This window comes from Raphanus sativus, unplaced genomic scaffold (assembly GCF_000801105.2).
Source record: "Raphanus sativus cultivar WK10039 unplaced genomic scaffold, ASM80110v3 Scaffold1837, whole genome shotgun sequence".
Taxonomy (NCBI): Eukaryota; Viridiplantae; Streptophyta; class Magnoliopsida; order Brassicales; family Brassicaceae; genus Raphanus; species Raphanus sativus.
In genome coordinates, this window is record NW_026617146.1 from 1 (window position 1) to 18,995 (window position 18,995).

The 18,995-nt window shown below is 36.1% G+C and overlaps 4 protein-coding genes across 4 annotated transcripts; 1 reads left to right on the forward strand and 3 right to left on the reverse strand.

The window, feature by feature from the left end:
• Positions 1-373: 373 nt before the first annotated feature.
• LOC130504859 (NDR1/HIN1-like protein 10) lies at positions 374-1,669 on the reverse strand. The gene has a single exon (XM_056999463.1). It carries the CDS (start codon positions 1,430-1,432, stop codon positions 524-526), a length of 909 nt encoding a protein of 302 aa, XP_056855443.1. The 5' UTR covers positions 1,433-1,669; the 3' UTR covers positions 374-523.
• Positions 1,670-9,043: 7,374 nt separating this feature from the next.
• On the forward strand, positions 9,044-10,662 carry LOC108849054 (E3 ubiquitin-protein ligase PUB22-like). The gene has a single exon (XM_018622553.2). The coding sequence runs from the start codon at positions 9,194-9,196 to the stop codon at positions 10,463-10,465; it is 1,272 nt and encodes a 423-aa protein (XP_018478055.2). The 5' UTR covers positions 9,044-9,193; the 3' UTR covers positions 10,466-10,662.
• Positions 10,663-14,922: 4,260 nt separating this feature from the next.
• On the reverse strand, positions 14,923-15,754 carry LOC108853570 (dof zinc finger protein DOF3.5-like). The gene has a single exon (XM_018626980.2). The coding sequence runs from the start codon at positions 15,752-15,754 to the stop codon at positions 14,963-14,965; it is 792 nt and encodes a 263-aa protein (XP_018482482.2). The 3' UTR covers positions 14,923-14,962.
• A 936-nt stretch (positions 15,755-16,690) lies between these two features.
• Positions 16,691-18,147, reverse strand: LOC130494497 (lipase-like PAD4; the record flags this gene model as incomplete). Its single annotated transcript, XM_056999464.1, has 1 exon — positions 16,691-18,147. A coding segment is annotated over one exon (1,326 nt), but the record flags the coding sequence as incomplete, so codon positions are not given.
• Positions 18,148-18,995: the final 848 nt, after the last annotated feature.

An 18,995-nucleotide genomic window follows, 5' to 3' on the forward strand; every position in this document is an offset into this window, starting at 1 on the left:
TGTCATAATCTTAAATATACAATTGTCATGTGTCACGATCATATTAATTGGTAACTTTGAAGAACCAAGCTTTATATAATAAGATCATAGTATCATATCTTAAGAGTTGTATATATATAAGACTTAGACCTATCACAGATAAAAAAATTCCAAATCTTATAATATTTATCTAAATCAGCTAATCATATTACTATTTCGTAAATAAACTAGGTTTGGACTTTATAGACTTTATGGGATTCACTTGGTAATCGAATTTCAATGGTCTGTTATAATTGCTTGGTAATACATCACATCTTGCTCCTTAGTTATCTCTAGTATTTAGCCATCAACCTCGATCAAACAGTCGGTGGACTGAACGAGTTGTACAAACATATCTGAATCAGGGATTTATATCATATTCTTGTTGTACACATTAAGACGATTACAAGACTGATTTAATAATTTCATTTAATATCTCTTGTAAACAATAAAACATTACAAGAGATATTAATAAGAAGAAAAAATTCCAAGGCAAAAGGAGGGATCAAACGTAAACCACGCAAGGAAGAGGCTTAGGCAACAAAACGGCACCGTTTCCGGACCCTCCTTCAAACGCAACTTTCAACTTCCCGCAAAACACCTTAAGCCCTCTCTCCCGCGCCGACCAACCCTCGGTTTTAAAAGTGACCGAAACAGCCATCCACAGATTAAACGACACCGTTCCCGTATCTCTCTCTTTCTTCATCTCTTCCCCGACCCAGCTCGGGACTTTCAGCTGTCCCTTCTCTCCCGCCGTTAGGGTTTCTCCTACCGAAACCGATTTCTTGGTCTCCACGTAAACCGGTTGGAAATACTCCATGGCCAAGAAATCCTCTACCGCGACCGCGTTTTCGTTGTAGATGAATCCTTGGATTCGATTGAAGTAGGCTGTTAGTTTCGAGTTCGGATTCTCGACGGTGAGATTAGCCGTCCATTGCGCGGAGAATACCGGTTCGGTTAGGTTGAAATTGGAGACGGAGAAATTGGTTACGGAGAAATCCGGGATTTGAGGACGGAGGACGAGCCATGTTATGGTGGTGGAGATGCAAATGAAGACGGCTAAAATGACTAAACCGGTGAGGATCCCTCTGAAGAAACCAGACGGAGGAGGTGGTCTTTGGTAAACCGGGTTTTGCTGAGGTGGTGGGTATGAAGAACCGTAATAGGAAGCGGGTGGGGCTTGTGCGTAGGCGTATTGGTTGTGATTGTAAGGTGCGTTTGGGTAGTTTGGGTATGGGGCTTGAGGGTAGCCTGGAAAGCCCATAACGGGTGGGTAAGATTGTTGTTGCGTTTGCGATGGAGGCGGTTGAGATTGCGGCGTAGGCGGTGGTGGTGGATTGGTGTCGCGTTCAGAGGTTTGGTCCGAACCCGAATCGTTTTTGGGCTGAGTTTCTACTTCCGGAGGAGAAGGCATCTTTGTGTCTCTACCCTCCCCCTCTCCTTTCTCCAGTCCGATTAATGCCCTGGAATTAATCAAATTTTCCAGGAAAAGATTTGGAGAAACAAAGGGGGAGGTTTAGTGGAAAGCACGAAGACTAATCACGTTTTGCCAAACGTTTTGACTCTTTTTTGGGCTAAGTTAAAGAATAAAACTAATCAAGTTGGATAAAAATAGTGAATCCGCCATGGCTGAGCTAAAAATGGATTACTGTAAGGAAAAAAACAAAGAAGGTGTCTCCAGACCTTGGAACCGAGCCTTAAGTCTCCTTCGTCATCTACTTAATTAATATACATTTTCTTGAAATTTGATAATGTGATGGATCTTTTCCAAGAAAAGAAGTTTCGGAAGGGAAGTATTAAAAGTTTCCATTTTGGGCTGAGGAATATAAAAATAGAAAAGAAAGTGACATGTTGATGAAGAAGCTATTATTAGTGAAGTATGTATTTTTACTTTCTATGCCCAATCATATTGCCAAGTGATGAAGACAAATCTTCCAACGGTATGCATTGAAGACACTACACATTAATATAGCCAGTGCCGGTTCTGAGATATTGCGGGTCCAATGCGAAACTAAAAATATATAGACCCTAAATGATAGCTAAAAATTAAACTTTACAATATCCTTAATACTAATAAAATTTTATTAGCTCTAAAAATTATTTTCTATTTCTTTTTATTAAAGTACAGAAAACCATCAAATATTTTATTATGTTGCATGTATTTTGTTATGTTACATGTTTGATTAGAATCCATTTTATATTTCTTATGTTAACAAAGTATAAAAACTGTGAAAATATTAGGCCATCAAATTTGAAAAATTTTAGGCCCCATTCAAATGTATCTTGAGTATGTGCTCAACACCGGGCCTGAATATAGCTTGCACTGTTGCACATCAAGAAAGAAGAGTTAGATAGTTTTGGTGATTATTATTTTCTTCGAATCTGCTAATTTAACCCCCTACTTTTCTATAGGAATACAAAATTACAATAACAATCTGTTATAAGTGCCCAAGATGTAGAATGCCAATAATGCGAAGTCCAAATTTTCTATATTTCAATCCGATCCCATGTGGTAGTCTGTATGAAGCTGTCTATTTTCTGACCATATTTAAAAATATATATATTTTAGCTGTATACACTTCATTTTCGTCTTGGTCCCATGTCAAATAAATCATCTCTGCGCCACTCATTCCTATTTAAATTTTTATACGTACTACTTATGTATACCACCGTGGCAAAACCTATCTTATGGGCTTAAAACTTGAATTACCTATCAACTTGTATTAGAAGACCTCAGTGTATATTACAACGTACCCAAATTATAAAGAATAAATCAACAGAGAACAAAGACCATGCTTTCCATTTCCCCTCTTGACATACTAATAACTACGTCAGCAGTTTCGTTCTCTAGTATGAATATTTGAATACATTGTATATGTAGATACTAAATTGACTTAGTGTTTGTTCTATATATCTGCACTTTTTGTTTTACCATTAGGCGTTAGCCCATATCATGGTTTCACTTGATTGACCAAAAGGTGTAGTTATCGTACATTTTCTCAAAGAGAGACAAGTCACCGATTGTGTTAAGCAAAAAAAGACAAGTCAGCGATCTCAATTAAACACGTTCTTTTGCTGGCACGAAGAACAGGTTCATATTCTTGATAACTATTTCTAAAACGGCCGCTTGTTTCTTTACGTATTGGTCATTTTTGACCGTTTTATGGGAATTAGTTAAATAATTAAAACAAGTTGATCAAATAATTTTTTTAAATTAATTAGTTCAATTTAATTATTTGTGCCCTTTTACAAAAGATAAGTTTGATATACTTGTCCACCACATTCGTCCTCATCCGGAAGTTAATATTCACGTTAGTGGTGGGACGAATTTGATACCTTGACAATAACTTTATAGTTATACATAAGTGTTAGTATCGATATTCGGTTTAAAAAATGTTAGAATTTCTTTTTTTTTTGTAAACTAGAAAATATTATTCGGCTGTTAAAGATAAAGTTGGGGGGAGGGAATTGAAGCCATCCTCAACTCTCCCTGAAAAAAACAATAAAGCCTTTTAAGTTAAAAAAAATATATTTTTTTTAACTAACAAATCTCATAATTTTATTAATCATTTAAGCTATAACAAAACATATTGTTTGACTATTTTAATCAGTGTGTGCAAATATTACTCACAAAGGCATTGCAGTGTGCGCAAATATTACTCACAAAGGCATTGCAATCCAAAGATATGACTTAAGACACCCCAAGTGGTCTGTAGTAATTAACTAGCAAATTGATTCCCACCGAGACAATACATACCACTTTTGGTATATATATGCTTTCTCGCTTTTAGTTACTTTTCAAAGGGATGCAATAGCAAAGAAATTTATAATAATTTATTTTAGTAGTATTTTTTATTTTTTTCACTAAAAAAATTCTTCATGACCATTTACAAAATTAATTCGCTGTTTTACTAGACATTTGCCTATGCGCCACATCTTCTCCACTGGCAACAAGATCAAGTAGTGAATACGAAAATAAATAAAAATTAACCAGAAATAGCAAAAATTGAAAACATTCTGAAAAAAGGAAAAAAACCTAGAAAAAGAGAATCAAAGGAGAGCATAACAAGGAATATGAGTCTAATAAATCTATCATCACAGTTGTAACCTGAAACAAAGTACAATCCAACTGTTGATGGCACTCTAGGTTTTTCTGCACCAAAACGGAACATCACCATAATCATGTTTTTTTTGCTGACAATAACCCAACAATATCCCTCTACATTACGGTTCCAACAGTAATATCAACTAGTTTTGAAATATGCTGTTTTTTTTTTCCTCTGAACAGATTTTATTAGAGCTTGCAACATCAACCATTACAGAGTCGAGCATACTAAGCCAGCGGACGACATGGATGTCTCTGGAAACTAAGCCCACAAGTGGGAAAACAAACTGAAACAACATCAAACAAACAACTAAGATTCTAAACAAGAAGGCTAAACTTACAAGACCCATCAAACCATAAACTTGACCAGAACCACAAAAAACAGTGAATAAAGACTGAGACCGAACTTCTCACTTAACCCTCACACCAACATGTCATTACGTTGTCGAAGCCATGAGTTCCCTTCGGTACAATCAACATCCGTTTTACCAAATAGGCCATAGACATCATAGACCAACTAGGAACGGAAAATGGCCATAAGCTCCTAGCCAAATCAAGGAAGACAGATCCTGCAGCTCAATGGTCAAGAAGTCACAATCAAACCCCACAAACTCCAAACCCGCACCGGTCACAACAGATCAGAAGACGATGGTTGAGGATCTGTATTAGAAGAACCGAGAAGAACCTCCGATTGAGGTAACAAACCTCTAGACCGCCACAGGATAGACGGATCCACACCACACCCGGTGAAGAAATAATACATGGAACTTCTAGGGAGAGGAGAAAGGAGAAAGACGAGACCACATCCCACACCCACCAGCATCGAATCAGTATCCGACGATTGAGCTTGCAAGCATCAATCCAGAACACATCGAAGAGTTACAAACCCAAAAACGATAAATCCCGTCGATTGACCCAAAACAAATCCTAAATCGAAACGTAATACCCCGAGAAGAAGAAATACATAAAACAAAAGGAGACACGGCTCCGGTGCTCAAGAAGCCACCGGAGCCACCTTAGCCAAGAACAGATCTGAACTCTGGTTTTACTTTTTAGTGAGAAAGGAGCGCAAAGAGACGAGAGAGAAAGGAGTCTTATTTTGAAATATGCTGTTAATCTTAGTTTTTTATGAATAAAAGAAATAAATTTACGAAGTCACGTAGTGGATGGCAAGAAAAGATGCGAGGAATAAGCAAATATGACATGTGAGTAAAACCGAAAAACAAAGCATACAAACCACTTGTCTTCAACACCGCCACAACCAATCCTCCAATGACTTCGTTACTATTTACACTTTCTTCGCCGTAATAGAATCTCTTTGACAATTCAATAGTTTCCATACGTTTCACTTTCAAATACAAAAAGCATTTATTATTGAGTCTTTTGATGTTATAATAGAAAAATTTACATCCTAGGTCACTTTTCTACTTATAAATATCAGAGAAAGTCACTTTCTTCTACATGAGCACTTTTTACTAAAGACTCGTTAGAAACCATAGGAGAGAAGGTGCTCCACTTGACTCTCAATTACATTTCCTGCCTCTTCTCTTTTTTTTTTAACTAATCAATTGTTTGGGCGGGCTTCATTTACAGCCGTTGATCTTTAAATAACATGAACGGCTCAGATTAATTTATCCAGATCTGGACAGATTATCCTAATTAAAATTCTTTTTTTTAACCTTCATCCCTGCGGCTCCATCGTCGTTGCCTGCTTCAATTTTATTTTCTGAATCTCAAAAAACCAAAAAAACTTTCCCATTGATCTATTAGTTTTAGATATCTCCTCTCTCGTATTTCAGACATATCAGAAAAAATAATGGTGAGAGAGAGCGCTTGACTTACAGAGAGCAAGGAAGAAGATGATTTGTGCTCAGTCCAAGATTGAGAACGAAGAAGCGTTACCGCATACTCTATTTACGCCATGGCTCTCAAGAACACCAGATCTGCTCTAAACGTTGCGCTAATGGCAAATTCTAATCTCTTCTCACTCTTCTTCACTCAACGCCACTGCCGCAATCTGTAACACTCCCACAATTGTCATCGTCATGTCTTCTTCTTCTGCAGCTGCGATGATCCGAGATGCAAGAAACAGAAGAAGAAAGGTTCAAAAGGGGATAATTTCTCTATTGGGGAGGGAGATTAAGAAACTGAGTGCTCAAGCTTGCAGATTTTGGTGTTTGGTGATTGTAAAGTTTCGAACTTGGCCTCTAAGTTAGTTTCTCTTTCATGTGATTGATGATACTACTAATGTTCATCACAAGTTTTGAATTTATCCTACCTGTAAAGTTTCGATCTTGACCTCTAAGATTTGATAGTGTTTTTATCAGTAATGTGGCTATTGATGTGGATATTAAAATCCAATGTACATGTTGATATTGCAACATGTGAATATAAACTATATGTACATGTGAATAATGAGAGTTATGTGTACATGTGAATAATGAGAGTTATGTGTACATGTGATAATAGACATAACACATTTAGTAGAACAAAACATAATCAGTGTTCCAAACTTGTGAATGAGAAAATTACATAAGTATAGTAAACAAGTTTTTTGTGAAACATATTGCACATGTAGATATGTTGTGAAGTATTGTACGTGTGGATAATAAATATTACGTGTACACATGGACGCCATAGAAACCAAAATTAATCTCTGTTTTCGAGAGTCACCAAAAAGAAATAAGAAACATACTAATAGTTTCAATTATCAAACTGGAACTCAGTAAAAAACATGGGAATGTCATTTTGCTTCTATTACCTCACAAGTTGTTTGAAAGCCACCAAAAAGAAATCAGAAAATCATCATTGTCATCAATAAAATGCTAAAATTCCAGAATCATGTGTTTAAAGGGATCAACAATGAAGCAAGTTACAAAGTATAGGAAACGAGTTACAAGATTTTTTGTGAAACATTGTACATGTAGATGTGTTGTGGCGTAGTGTACATGCAAATAATTGTACATCTACAAAATAAATTTTAGGTGTACACATGGACGCCATAGAAACCAAAAATATAAACAACCTCGGCGCTAAACTCTTGTCGGTTCCATTTTTCGGGATTTTTACATCTGAAAAAGAAGAAATATTTCATCAGACCGCTCCATACGCTAATCTACGAAGACAAACATCAGACAAAAACAATACCAAAGTAAACCAAAACAACACAAACACTATACCATACGTTTGTGTACGTGTAGACTATAAAAAGCTACAAAAATGTGAGTGAAATCAGAGGTTTTCATTATTAAAATGTGAGTTCTGCATCAATACATACACAGACAACATAAAAAACATCAGAACTTGTTAAGAAATCAGGGCGTACAAAGTTCACAAAACCACATGTACAAGAAAAAAATGTCACTCATGTACCAGTTTACAGCCGCGTACACATGTACATATAAAACATTGTACGCATGTACAACCTAGCAGAACACATGTACACGTAAACATGTACAGAAATCACACCTCCTCACTGGCAACCTGGAAAGGTTTCCAAAGCACGACCCCAAAAGCTGTTCCATCTCGCCAATACCTTCAAACACATCCCTCACCAGAAAAAGGTACTCCAATTATGAATTACAGTTGTGGCGTTGGCTCGAGTATCGTTCATCAGGACTCTCCTCAGGGCTTCTCTTCTGTAAAAGCCAAAAAATTAAAAAAAAAATAACCATCAGCAACAACAAATAGGAACAGAAAACCCAAAAACATTCCGGTAATGGCTAAAAAAGACTCACCCACTACGTGTTCTTTTGCCGGCCGCCGACGAAACGCCGTCAAGTCCTCCGCGTCACTAGGGTTCTGTTCCTCTGCATTGTTCCAGAATCAAACAAAAAATTAGACTAGGCGAAATGTAAAAAGACAAACGGATTCATATTCTAACTAACAAAAGGAGACCTTAAACTATATGAAACCAAATCTACTTGTAAAACTACAGAACTTCTAGGATTAACAAAAAGAGACGTAAAACTATATGAAACCACACATATTGTGACATGAACATATAAAGGTACAAAAAAGTTCAAGTCTTTCTTCACATCAATCTTCCTCTCATATACGACTGAGAAAAGAAGCTTCTGTAACCGATTTCCAGTGAGGACAAACAAAATCTACCATCAGCAACAAAAAATAAGGTGCGGGGGAACGCAAAAACTTTCCGGTGATGGCTAAGTGAGACTCACCAACTACGTATTCTTTTCTCAGCCGCCGACGAAACCCCATCGAGTCCTCCGCGTCACCTGGGTTCTCTTCCTCTGCACTGTTCCAAAATCAAATCAACAAATTAGACTGTGCGAAATGTAAAGAGAACAAAAATAAAACAAAAAAAACAAAACCCTAGTCTAAATCTAAAAGCGCGACAAGAGACACCGGCGGATGTCGGACTAACCTTTGCCAGCACGACGAGCACTCTTCCTCATCCTGGTATCTCAGCGGAATTCAGGCAGCAAGTTCCGATCGGTGAAGAATCTAAGATGAATCGAGAATGGAACCGTCGTCCTCTATAGATGTGTTTCACGGTAAAAGAGGAGAGGAAACTGTGAAAATATCTCTGCGTTTACAATATCTTAATATTAAAAGAAAAAAATGAAACTAATTCTAATTTAAAATTCAAAACTGTAACCAGCCCTAATTGCTCTCACGGACCAAAACGAGTCTAGTTGGGCTTTAGTTGTAAAAAAGTGTATCAGTATAGAGAAGTGATCTATTGTGGTGCTTAAAGTCAATAAGTGACTTAAAGTGTAAATCTCTCGTTATAATACCCAAAAGTCAAATCTATAATATACGTTCCATAAATAATAGACTAATAAATAGGACAACTATCCAAAAAGCGTTTACAAATACTTGTATTTTCCGTGTTTTGACTTTTGTAATAACTCTGAATATTTCTCCAATCTTTTATATATAAAACCCCACTCTTCTTCTCTCTTCTAGCTAAATCAATACAATTCACATCTCCCAAATCTCAACTACTACACTTTTGAAGCAAAAGTTTCATTTATTGAGATTCTTTGCCGATCCATTTATTCATCAAGATTCACTTGTTTTTCATATTTTCCGGCGAGTTATAATATGGATCAAGAGATAGAGATTCCTTGTTTCTTCCTATGTCCAATCTCTCTAGATATCATGAAGGATCCGGTCATAGTTTCCACCGGGATAACCTACGACCGAGACAGCATCGAGAAATGGCTCTTCACCGGTAAGAATAACTCATGTCCGGTCACCAAACAAGCCATAACCGAGACCGATCTCACACCAAACCACACTCTTCGCCGTCTAATACAATCTTGGTGTACGCTCAATGCATCCTACGGCATCGAGAGAATCGCAACACCAAAACCTCTAATCTCTAAGTCCGAGATCGAAAAACTCATCAAAGATTCTTCATCTTCGTATCAAAACCAAGTCAAATGCCTTAAACGGCTAGGTCAAATAGTGTCGGAGAATACAACCAACAAGCGATGCTTAGAAGCCGCAGGAGTTCCAGAGTTCTTGGCAAATATCGTCAGCAACTCCGTAGATACATGCAACGATTTGTGTCATTCAAACACGCTGGAGAGCCGGTTTGATTCTTCGAGGAGCTTAATGGACGAAGCTTTAAGCATACTCTACCATCTCGACACATCGGAGGAAGCACGCAAGAGTCTCTTAAACAACAAGAAGGGAACTAATCTTGTGATGACGCTGACTAAGATTATGCAACGTGGGAACTACGAATCAAGAGCCTATGCGACGTTTCTCCTCAAGAAGATTCTTGAAGTTGCGGATCCCATGCAGATCATATTGTTGGAACCTGAGGTTTTCAACGAGGTGGTTCAGATCTTGAATGATCAGATCTCACACAAGGCAACGACATCAGCAATGCAGATCTTGGTGATTATATGTCCATGGGGAAGGAATAGGCACAAGGCTGTGGCAGCTGGAGCGGTCTCTATGATAATAGAGCTTTTAATGGATGAAACTTTCTCATCCGAGAGAAGGAACTCAGAGATGGCTATGGTGGTTCTTGATATGTTATGTCAGTGTGCTGAAGGAAGAGCCGAGTTTTTGAATCATGGCGCGGCTATTGCGGTTGTGTCTAAGAAGATATTGAGGGTCTCTCAGGTAACTAGCGAGAGGGCGGTTAGGGTTTTGCTTTCCATTGGGAGGTTTTGTGCTACGCCTTGGCTGTTGCAGGAGATGTTGCAATTGGGAGTTGTGGCGAAGATGTGTTTGGTGCTTCAAGTGGATTGCGGAAACAAGACTAAAGAAAAGGCGAAGGAATTGCTTAAGCTTCACGCTAGGGTTTGGAGGGAATCACCTTGTGTCCCAAGAAATTTGTATGCTTCGTATCCTGCTTGATTGATTCTCATCAGATACAAATTCGTATAAGTTCATTCAAAAAATAGAATGGTTTATTTTTTGCTCAAATTCAGATTTATTATTGTGTTTGTTATATCTTTCAAAGTTCATCATCATGTAGATAACAGTGGGGATTATTCGTTATGAATTTATGAGAAACTGCAAAGAAATAAATGGAATCACAAGTTACATGACTATTGTTTCCCACTTGCTTCCTCGTTGTTAAAGGCTCTTAATTTGTATTCTTCTAGTTTGTTCATTTCCACAAAATAATGGAGACCATCTCTTTCAAGTTCATATTATTATTGAATGTATAACCAATACGACTACATCATAGTTATTTTAACAGACAAACAAACTTTGCATTCAGAAAATTGTGCTTTTAGAGATCAATTTCTATATCAATCTAAAGCACTTGAGTGCATTTTAGCAAGAATCTCTGTATCTATAGACCTCGGTTTTACCAATCAGGGAACATGGTATTGGCGGGATCATGAGAAAATTAACTTTGTTTGGGGCTACCATTTAAACATTAAAAAAAAAAAACCTTAGGTTATTCGGACCAAACACCAAATTGGAGGATGTGAGGTTCAACTTGCATCGTATATTAACTAACACATCTCATCGACAATACAAACAACTGCGACCAATTGTTATTGGTGAACTAATTATTGAACTTGAGAAAACCAATCCAGCGGGTATTCAGCTGCCCAAAGCTAAATTCAACTTCCCAAAAGTGCGAGTTTAACGTCTTGTCCTGAAACAATTACCACTAAGCCACCACGCAGCTAATTCCAAAGGTTTGACATTAAAAAAATCCGTGAGATCAAATTCATTTTAAAATTTAGCATCCAAATTTTTTTGTCTTCATATTCCTTAAGAATATATATAGTTATATATTTGATATAATTAAATCTGAGAGCATGCAAGACATATAAAAGAAGAGAAAAAAAAACATTCAAACGAGGATAACCTTATAAGTCGATGTACACATAAGAAAACATCATATTATAAGGATAGAAGTGTTTCACACCTGCCAAGTAACGGTCACGGTCCATTTACAGAGTTCTTGTATGCGAGTTCAAAGTAAGGATCAAACTGTATCATGGTATCTTATTTGATGCCTCTTTTTAAATATTCCAAATGATTTGTGAACCAAATATATTAAACCCGTATATATTGCATGAAAAGTCCGTTTTTAATAACCCGATTAATGACCGCCATATGTTATAACCCTGTATTATTTTCCTTCAAAATACTGATAAATGGATAATTGTATATAATAAATGCTGTACAAAAGTCAAATCTTACGAGCAACATGTCGCAATCTAAAAGGAGTTAAGAAACCATTAAGCTGGTCCCCTCCTTCGACTACCACTTGCAGTTGTAGTTAAACGGTATGGAGAGTTAATCCAAACTTGTGACAAAAAAAAAGGAGAGTTAATCCAAACAATTGACAAAAAATTCAGTTACATTTTTAAGATACAGGTGCGTGACATGTAAATTCAGTTACATTTCTAGGAACAAATTTAGCTGGGGGCACATATTTTTTCTTCACTAAACTTTTGTTCTGGTCGGGGGCACTTATATAGTCTCTTTAGTATTTGTTAAAGAAAGTAAAAAAGTATACGGGGGCACATGACCCCGTATGTCACTCTCTCCGTCCGCCCCTGGTAACATACACAAACCTGTCACCTGTGTTACTGTGTATGCACATAAATTTTATACATATCAACAGATACATATATTGACCCAAAAAAAATCAACAGGTATACATGTCAATTCGACCGTATAAAATATATGGTTGAGACTTTTAGTTTAGTGAATTCCATGTAATGTTGAAACTTGAAATCATGTATAAGGACGTTAAGTCGACGCGGAGACTTTGATTGCATGGTGGTGGTTTAACGTTTGATTCGATCCCCATTTGTTTGTTTTTCTTCCTTATTTATATCAAAACTGTGATTTTGCTAAATTTATCATGGTTCAATCATGAATTGTTTTAGAACTGGAGTAGGAACTTTTTTTTGCCATAAGTTCTATCCCATTAGCAAAAACACAGTTTGGATATACATGAATTTTTGATCTACACGAGCATGGTAAGCGAAACTGGCATCTCCAACGTAAAAGTGATTATGGTTAAAAAATACTTCAAACCCTATTTCATTTCTAAGTCTATAATAAAGTTTATTCCACAAATATAGTAAATTATTTTTTATTTGTTCACTACTCTATTATGGAATAAAAAATAAAGTTGGGTTAAAATATTTTTATTCCATAATTAATTTTACTTCATTTTGAAAAAAAAAATATAAAGTTTTACATTGGAGACGCTCTTATTCCATCCGTCGTTTTATTTCTTTAAAGTTTAATTTTTTGTTTCACTGTCGAAAAATGAAGTTAATAAACTATCCATAAGTAACATTTATGTGATCATTAAGGTTAATTTTTACTTTGGGTTCGAATAACAACATGCAGAATAATTGCGATATAGTCGTAATAGTAACGAAAACATATATAGATACATATGTATACGTAAAAAAATTGTTATTATTGACTATGGTGCGGTGCAATATGGTTTGTAGACATTCAGAGTTTTTGACAATAAAAAATACTACACTCAAAACTTACAAAGTTCTGTGAGCATTATGAGGAAGTCTCCTATGCACTCAAAACTTGAAACACTTATATTCTCTATGTTTTAAAATAATGCACACTAGAATTTTCACACATATTAATAAAATATATTAAATTCAGTTATAAATGCATAATTTTTTGAAATTATATATTTATATGATTCTAAACTAATAAGAATTCAATAAATATAATTAATGTTTTTAAAATTTACAATTAATAAATATTCGTTGATGAAAATGTTAAAAATGCAAAACAAATTACAATTTTTTTTTTTGAAAAATATGCATCTTCATGAGAGGGAGGGTCGGAGGAAATATAGAGTATGAAGTAAATCTCCATCATTCAACATCCAAGCTTCATCCTGGTAATAGATAACCACTCAGGTTCGGTCCATACGCTCGAAACATAAAAGAATGAATTAGATTACTAAAATTTTAGCCAAATGACTTGACAAGGATATTTGATTACATCTGTTCGGTTAAAATTAATATAGATGCATAACTGTTTTCTATAGTAATACAACTAATAAGAGTTTTCATCACTATTTCCTTGGATCAAGTGGAGATATACGGGAACGTGTGTGACGCACGAAACTCAACATTGAACAACTTCCTACGTTAACTTCTTTGCCTCTGAACACAAGTTGCAGAATTTCCTCTATTCTAGTTCACCAATTTCTATATATTTATATTCTTCTCTTTTAACAATCTAATTACATGTTTTAAGTTCCCTACTATCAAAATATATGTATGTATATACATATATATTTCTGTTTAGAAGTAGTACGTGATTAAATTGACGAGAAAATTATACTAAGCGACAAAAACATCACCTTAAAGTGCCACTGATTGTTTTTTTTTATGGTGGCGAGGTTATTTCTTCGTTCTTGATGAGAGAAATTCTTCTTTAGACCTCTTTAGGCTCTTAACAGTTGTTAATATAAGTTGGACTATCAGGTACGTTTGTGCCAAAAAAAAAAAAAAAATCAGGTACGTACTCATAAAGTTTGCACATTTAGAGCTTTAAATATTTAACTCCATCCATATAGAATTGGATTTAACATGTAGACTATCCTTGATAAATCATGAATATTGGCAAATCACATTGATAATAAGATTGTTTGACCAGTCAAGACTAATGAGTTGGTTCGTGTTTTTTTTTTATATCATCAGTACAATGTATACCTACAAGTATGCAATCAGTTATATATTTCTTAAGCCCTTACTCAAAAAAAAATTACATATTTCTTATGTGTGTGTGAGGTAGAAAAACATAGAAATTTACTTTATTCATATATTATTTTCAATCGATGGTACTTGGTTAAAGCGAACAATAGTGTATTTGGCAATAAAAATCAACTGAATAATAGAAAGCCCTTTTTCAAAAAAAAAAAAAAAAAAAAATCAACTGAATAATTGTAGTAAGAAGAAAAGGAAAAGTAGGAACAAATATGCTCTTTCTCTGACACCTTTTTACAGAAGATCTATGCACACACAGAGAGAGGCCAGAGACACAACAACTCTCACACGTGCCCCATGATACACGTGCGTCTCACTTTCAGTGAATTGCAAGTTCAAGTAACAAGCAAATCTCAATCGAATCCAAAGACAAGGACCTCCCACGTGGTATTCTTGGGCAAATCTTGAAAACGACTTATTATAGCATCATATTTAAGTCGAGAATCACTACCAAAATAATAAAATTGTAGCTTATGTATACATATTAGCCCTTAAATTTGTACATTAATAATAGACCATCTTAATTTACATGAAATGATCCATAAGATCTTCATATAAACGTGTATATGTTATTATGTATGATAGGTAGAATACAAACTCCCTTTTCTGCAAATATGGAACATCATCCATCGGTTGAGAAATCAAAAGGGCTCCAGCTTCCTAACAAGAAGTTGGTAGAGTCATTGGATTCATCAGCGAAATGAACCACCGGTTCATGAACAGTCCGGGCCGGAGTTACACCACCAACTTCTACATGGTGATGACCAATCAATAAAGCATCAGACCAAACACTATTAGTGTCAATAGAAAGAAGCTCTTCACCAGGAAACGGAGGCAACCCATTATAACCACATTCCTCCACAATGTGTTCCACCTGATGATCATAGTGATGATGATCACCGATGTCTATACTCCAAGAGGGTTTCATCGAAGCGCCTGTGGCTAAATCGCATGCTTCTTGAAGTGTGGGTTCGTCAGGCTTTGGATTCAAGAAATTGGCGTAAACAAGAGCAAGATCTATGTTTGGTGAGCCACCACCGGAGCTGCATGAACTAGCGGTTACTCCGGTTTTAGAGTTACTCGAGGAGGATTTGGTACGGCGGGATTTGCGGCAGCCACCGCCTACAGGCACGTTGCGGAGGGAGCCACCTTTGGTCCAATATCTACGGCAGCCTTTGCAGAAGTAGCGAGGTTGAGTGAGACTGTAGTTGTTGTAATAGCAGAACTTTGTGTTGGATGATCCACATCTTGGACAGCTCGGCGTTATCTCTGCGTTTGCGTTTGCATTTGGCCGCCATATAAAGGATGACGTCAATGCTTCTGTTCTCTCCATATCTCTCTCTTCTCTACTCTCTCTCTCACAACAAGAATGTGTTATATACGCACCCATGAATGTGTGTGTGAGTTTGTGCATGTGGAGAGGGTGTTACACGTGTAGGCCGTAGAGTGGAGGAGGTGTAGGGAGCAATTGCCTCGTAAGGTGGCACTCACTGTTGCTTGTTGGGGGAGACAGGATTAAGGGTTTTGAATCTTTGATATGTTTAAATAATAAGATATGTGAATTAGAAAATGGTTAGTTTAATATATAGTCTTGGAGATTGTTTCGAAGCGAACTAAGAAGCCTATGACCTCTCGGGAGAGAAGGGTTATTTGGTGTACATCGAGCTATTTGTACGGCTTTGTTAATGGAGGTTGCACGATTAGTATAGTACGATTACATGTCTATTTTTTTTTTTTTTTTTTTAAAACTGAACATGTCTATTTTCTCTTGAGACATATTATACAATATTCATTATGAGAGAAAATGTATTCACGTTATATTAAAACAAATAGTTATACCAATAATGGTGGGAAATATAATTGTATCAATATCAGTAATAGTATGTAAAACATTTTTCTATTCACATTACAATCTTTAATTAACACATATATTAATTCTCCATAACGATGAAGTCTAATCTGGTCAAAGTTGTTAATGATCGGAAATTGTGCGAGTCATATCACTTAGGGTGAAAATGTTATGTAAGGTATATGAATAGAAAGTAAGTAGATGAAATAAGAAAACACATAGTTTTGTAGAACAAGGACACTATCTCTATATATGTGTATACTTTGACTTATTTATTTGAATATTTACACACAGAAAAAGGGTACTTGGAAAAGAAAATCTGAATGGGGAAAAGAGTTTCTTGGATCATGTGTTTTATGGCAATCTCCAAGAATCCTATGTGGGTCTTAACTTTTTCTATATACTTAATTTATTTAAGTCCTGAAAATAACTTATCTTATACTACATGTAGGAGATTAGAAAACCATCTTGGTTTTAGAGTAGCTTACGTTAGAAACTCAATTGCATAAACTTATTGAACATAAACGATAAAGATTATTTCAGAATAGTAGCATACATCAGAAAGTATTACATAAAACATGATGAACAACATTCGATAGAGATCGTAATAAATTAGGCTGCTATTAAGCCTGCTAAGTCTCCATTGCGTCACTCTCATCAACAACCATTCCAATTCCATTATCCAGTTTGAACTCTTTCAGCTTCTCCAACCACAGATTGTAACTCGAATTATCCGCAAGAACATCAAGCGAAACGTCCTTCATCTTCACCAATTTATTAGCATAGCTCTCAAATCCAACAATCTTTTCCCACAACAAAGCTTGCCTCTGCGTACCTTCGCTTCTCATATCATCCAACCACTCTTTTGCCTCCTCAACCTTAGCCCAAAAGCAAGTATCCTGAGTAGTGCTAGCATATCGAGTTCTCGCAGTCTTCACTCTATGACACTCCCCTCTTTCTTTCCACCACTTATCCAACAGTAAATACCTTTTGGGTCTATTCCCATTCTCCATGTAATGACCACTACCAGTTTTTGAATATTTGTACTTGTAGAAGTACGCAATATCCAGTGGTTCGGCTAAGAGCTGGTAAAACTGCGATGCAAATAGCCATTTCAATTCGAAATCAAAATCAGATGGCAGCTCTTTCTTCTCCACCATTCCATACACACGGTCCCAAAACTTAGCTAGCTTTGCACGGCTCATGTTCACCTTTAGCTCTCTTTGATTTGAGTATAGTTTGAAGTTATCGTAGTAACCGAGCTTCTTTGGTGACGCGTCGCAACTGTCTTTGTACCATTGAATCTCTAGTCTTGATTGCAATACATCACCAAGCTCAATAGCTAACTCACTCGCTCTCTCTATCGGAGCACGGCTCATTCTTGTAGCTATTTCTATGCATTCTTTAGCTGATACACCACTTGGGTGATCATCAGAGAATCCAAGAGATTCCACGGCTAATGCGACACCAGCTTCGTAGCTATTGTCTGAGATATTCTCACTACGAGAGCTTCTAGATATGAGAAACTGGTGAGAGAGTGTAGACACGTAATGTTCGTACCTTTGACGTTCCTCGATGTTTGGAGTTCCTGTTGAGTTGAGTATATGAAACATCCTACGAACTGAAGCAGCATTTTCTAAGCAGAGACCTCCACTGTCGGAACAGAAGAGATATGTTCCAAAGGGCCAGAGTTGATCAACGTTTCTTCTAGGAACAAGGTCGTGGATGGTAACCACGTGGCAGAAATTTTGGGCTACATGTGATCGGGAGACTGAGGAAGAGAGAGATTGGTTTCCTAGCAGAGGGGAGCCGAAGGTAATGCAGAGGAAGGGGAATGATGGCGGCGAAGGTAGTGAGAGGAGCCAAAGTGTGGTGAGTGCGGCCACTGCACCGCCGGTTGAATATCCGGTTATTACCACCTGTTTTATCTTTTCCATTTCGAGTCCTTGTGTGATCTGTTATGTTCATATATAGATTTTAATCAATTATCCAATAAATTAAGTGGCTGGTTAATGGAGCTAGTGTGATTATAGCTAGTACATGGAGTAATATATGACCCTCTCATTAAAATTAATGAACAGTTTTCGCGGAAATTTTCTAAAAACAAAATCCAACATGAATCGAAATGAAAATAGTATAAGACACATGCACCATCAGTTTTTACCATTTTCTAACTTATATATCAAGGGTCAACAAAGTCCAAACATACAAAAAACTATCGATAAAGTCATCTAACGGTGCGTTATTATTTTCTTTCAAATATAGTTTAAAAGAAGAGAAAATATGTGCGAATATGAGATTATGCGAATATGTGCTGAAAAGAATGATGCTTGACAAGTGACACAATGACACAACCTCTAAAACTTTTTGAGCGCACACTCAAAAAAACTGTGCAGAGGTGCGTCCTAGCATAAATCTGTCATCAACATTTTAGCCTTTTTGATCATTTTGATATATATTTTATATCATCGACAGTCTCATATTATGAGAGGTTGCCCAACCAGACATTATAATGGCATAGGTGTTAGGATCTCTCAAATAAATTTCTTTTAAATTAAAAAAGAAATTGAAAGAAAAATGATCAAAATCCAATTTTAGAAACTGGGTTTTATTTAGGAAACTCTTGCATGAAATACATGTCTCTGTTGTCTTTATAACTGCTTCTATCTTTTTTTAATAAGTTGAATACACAGATTTAAAAATATTAATTAAATAGTTTGAATGTTTTCATTTTGAAAAAATAGTATAAATGATAAAAAAAAGTTTACACTATTCATAAGTTTTAATAATATATTAATATTATTCA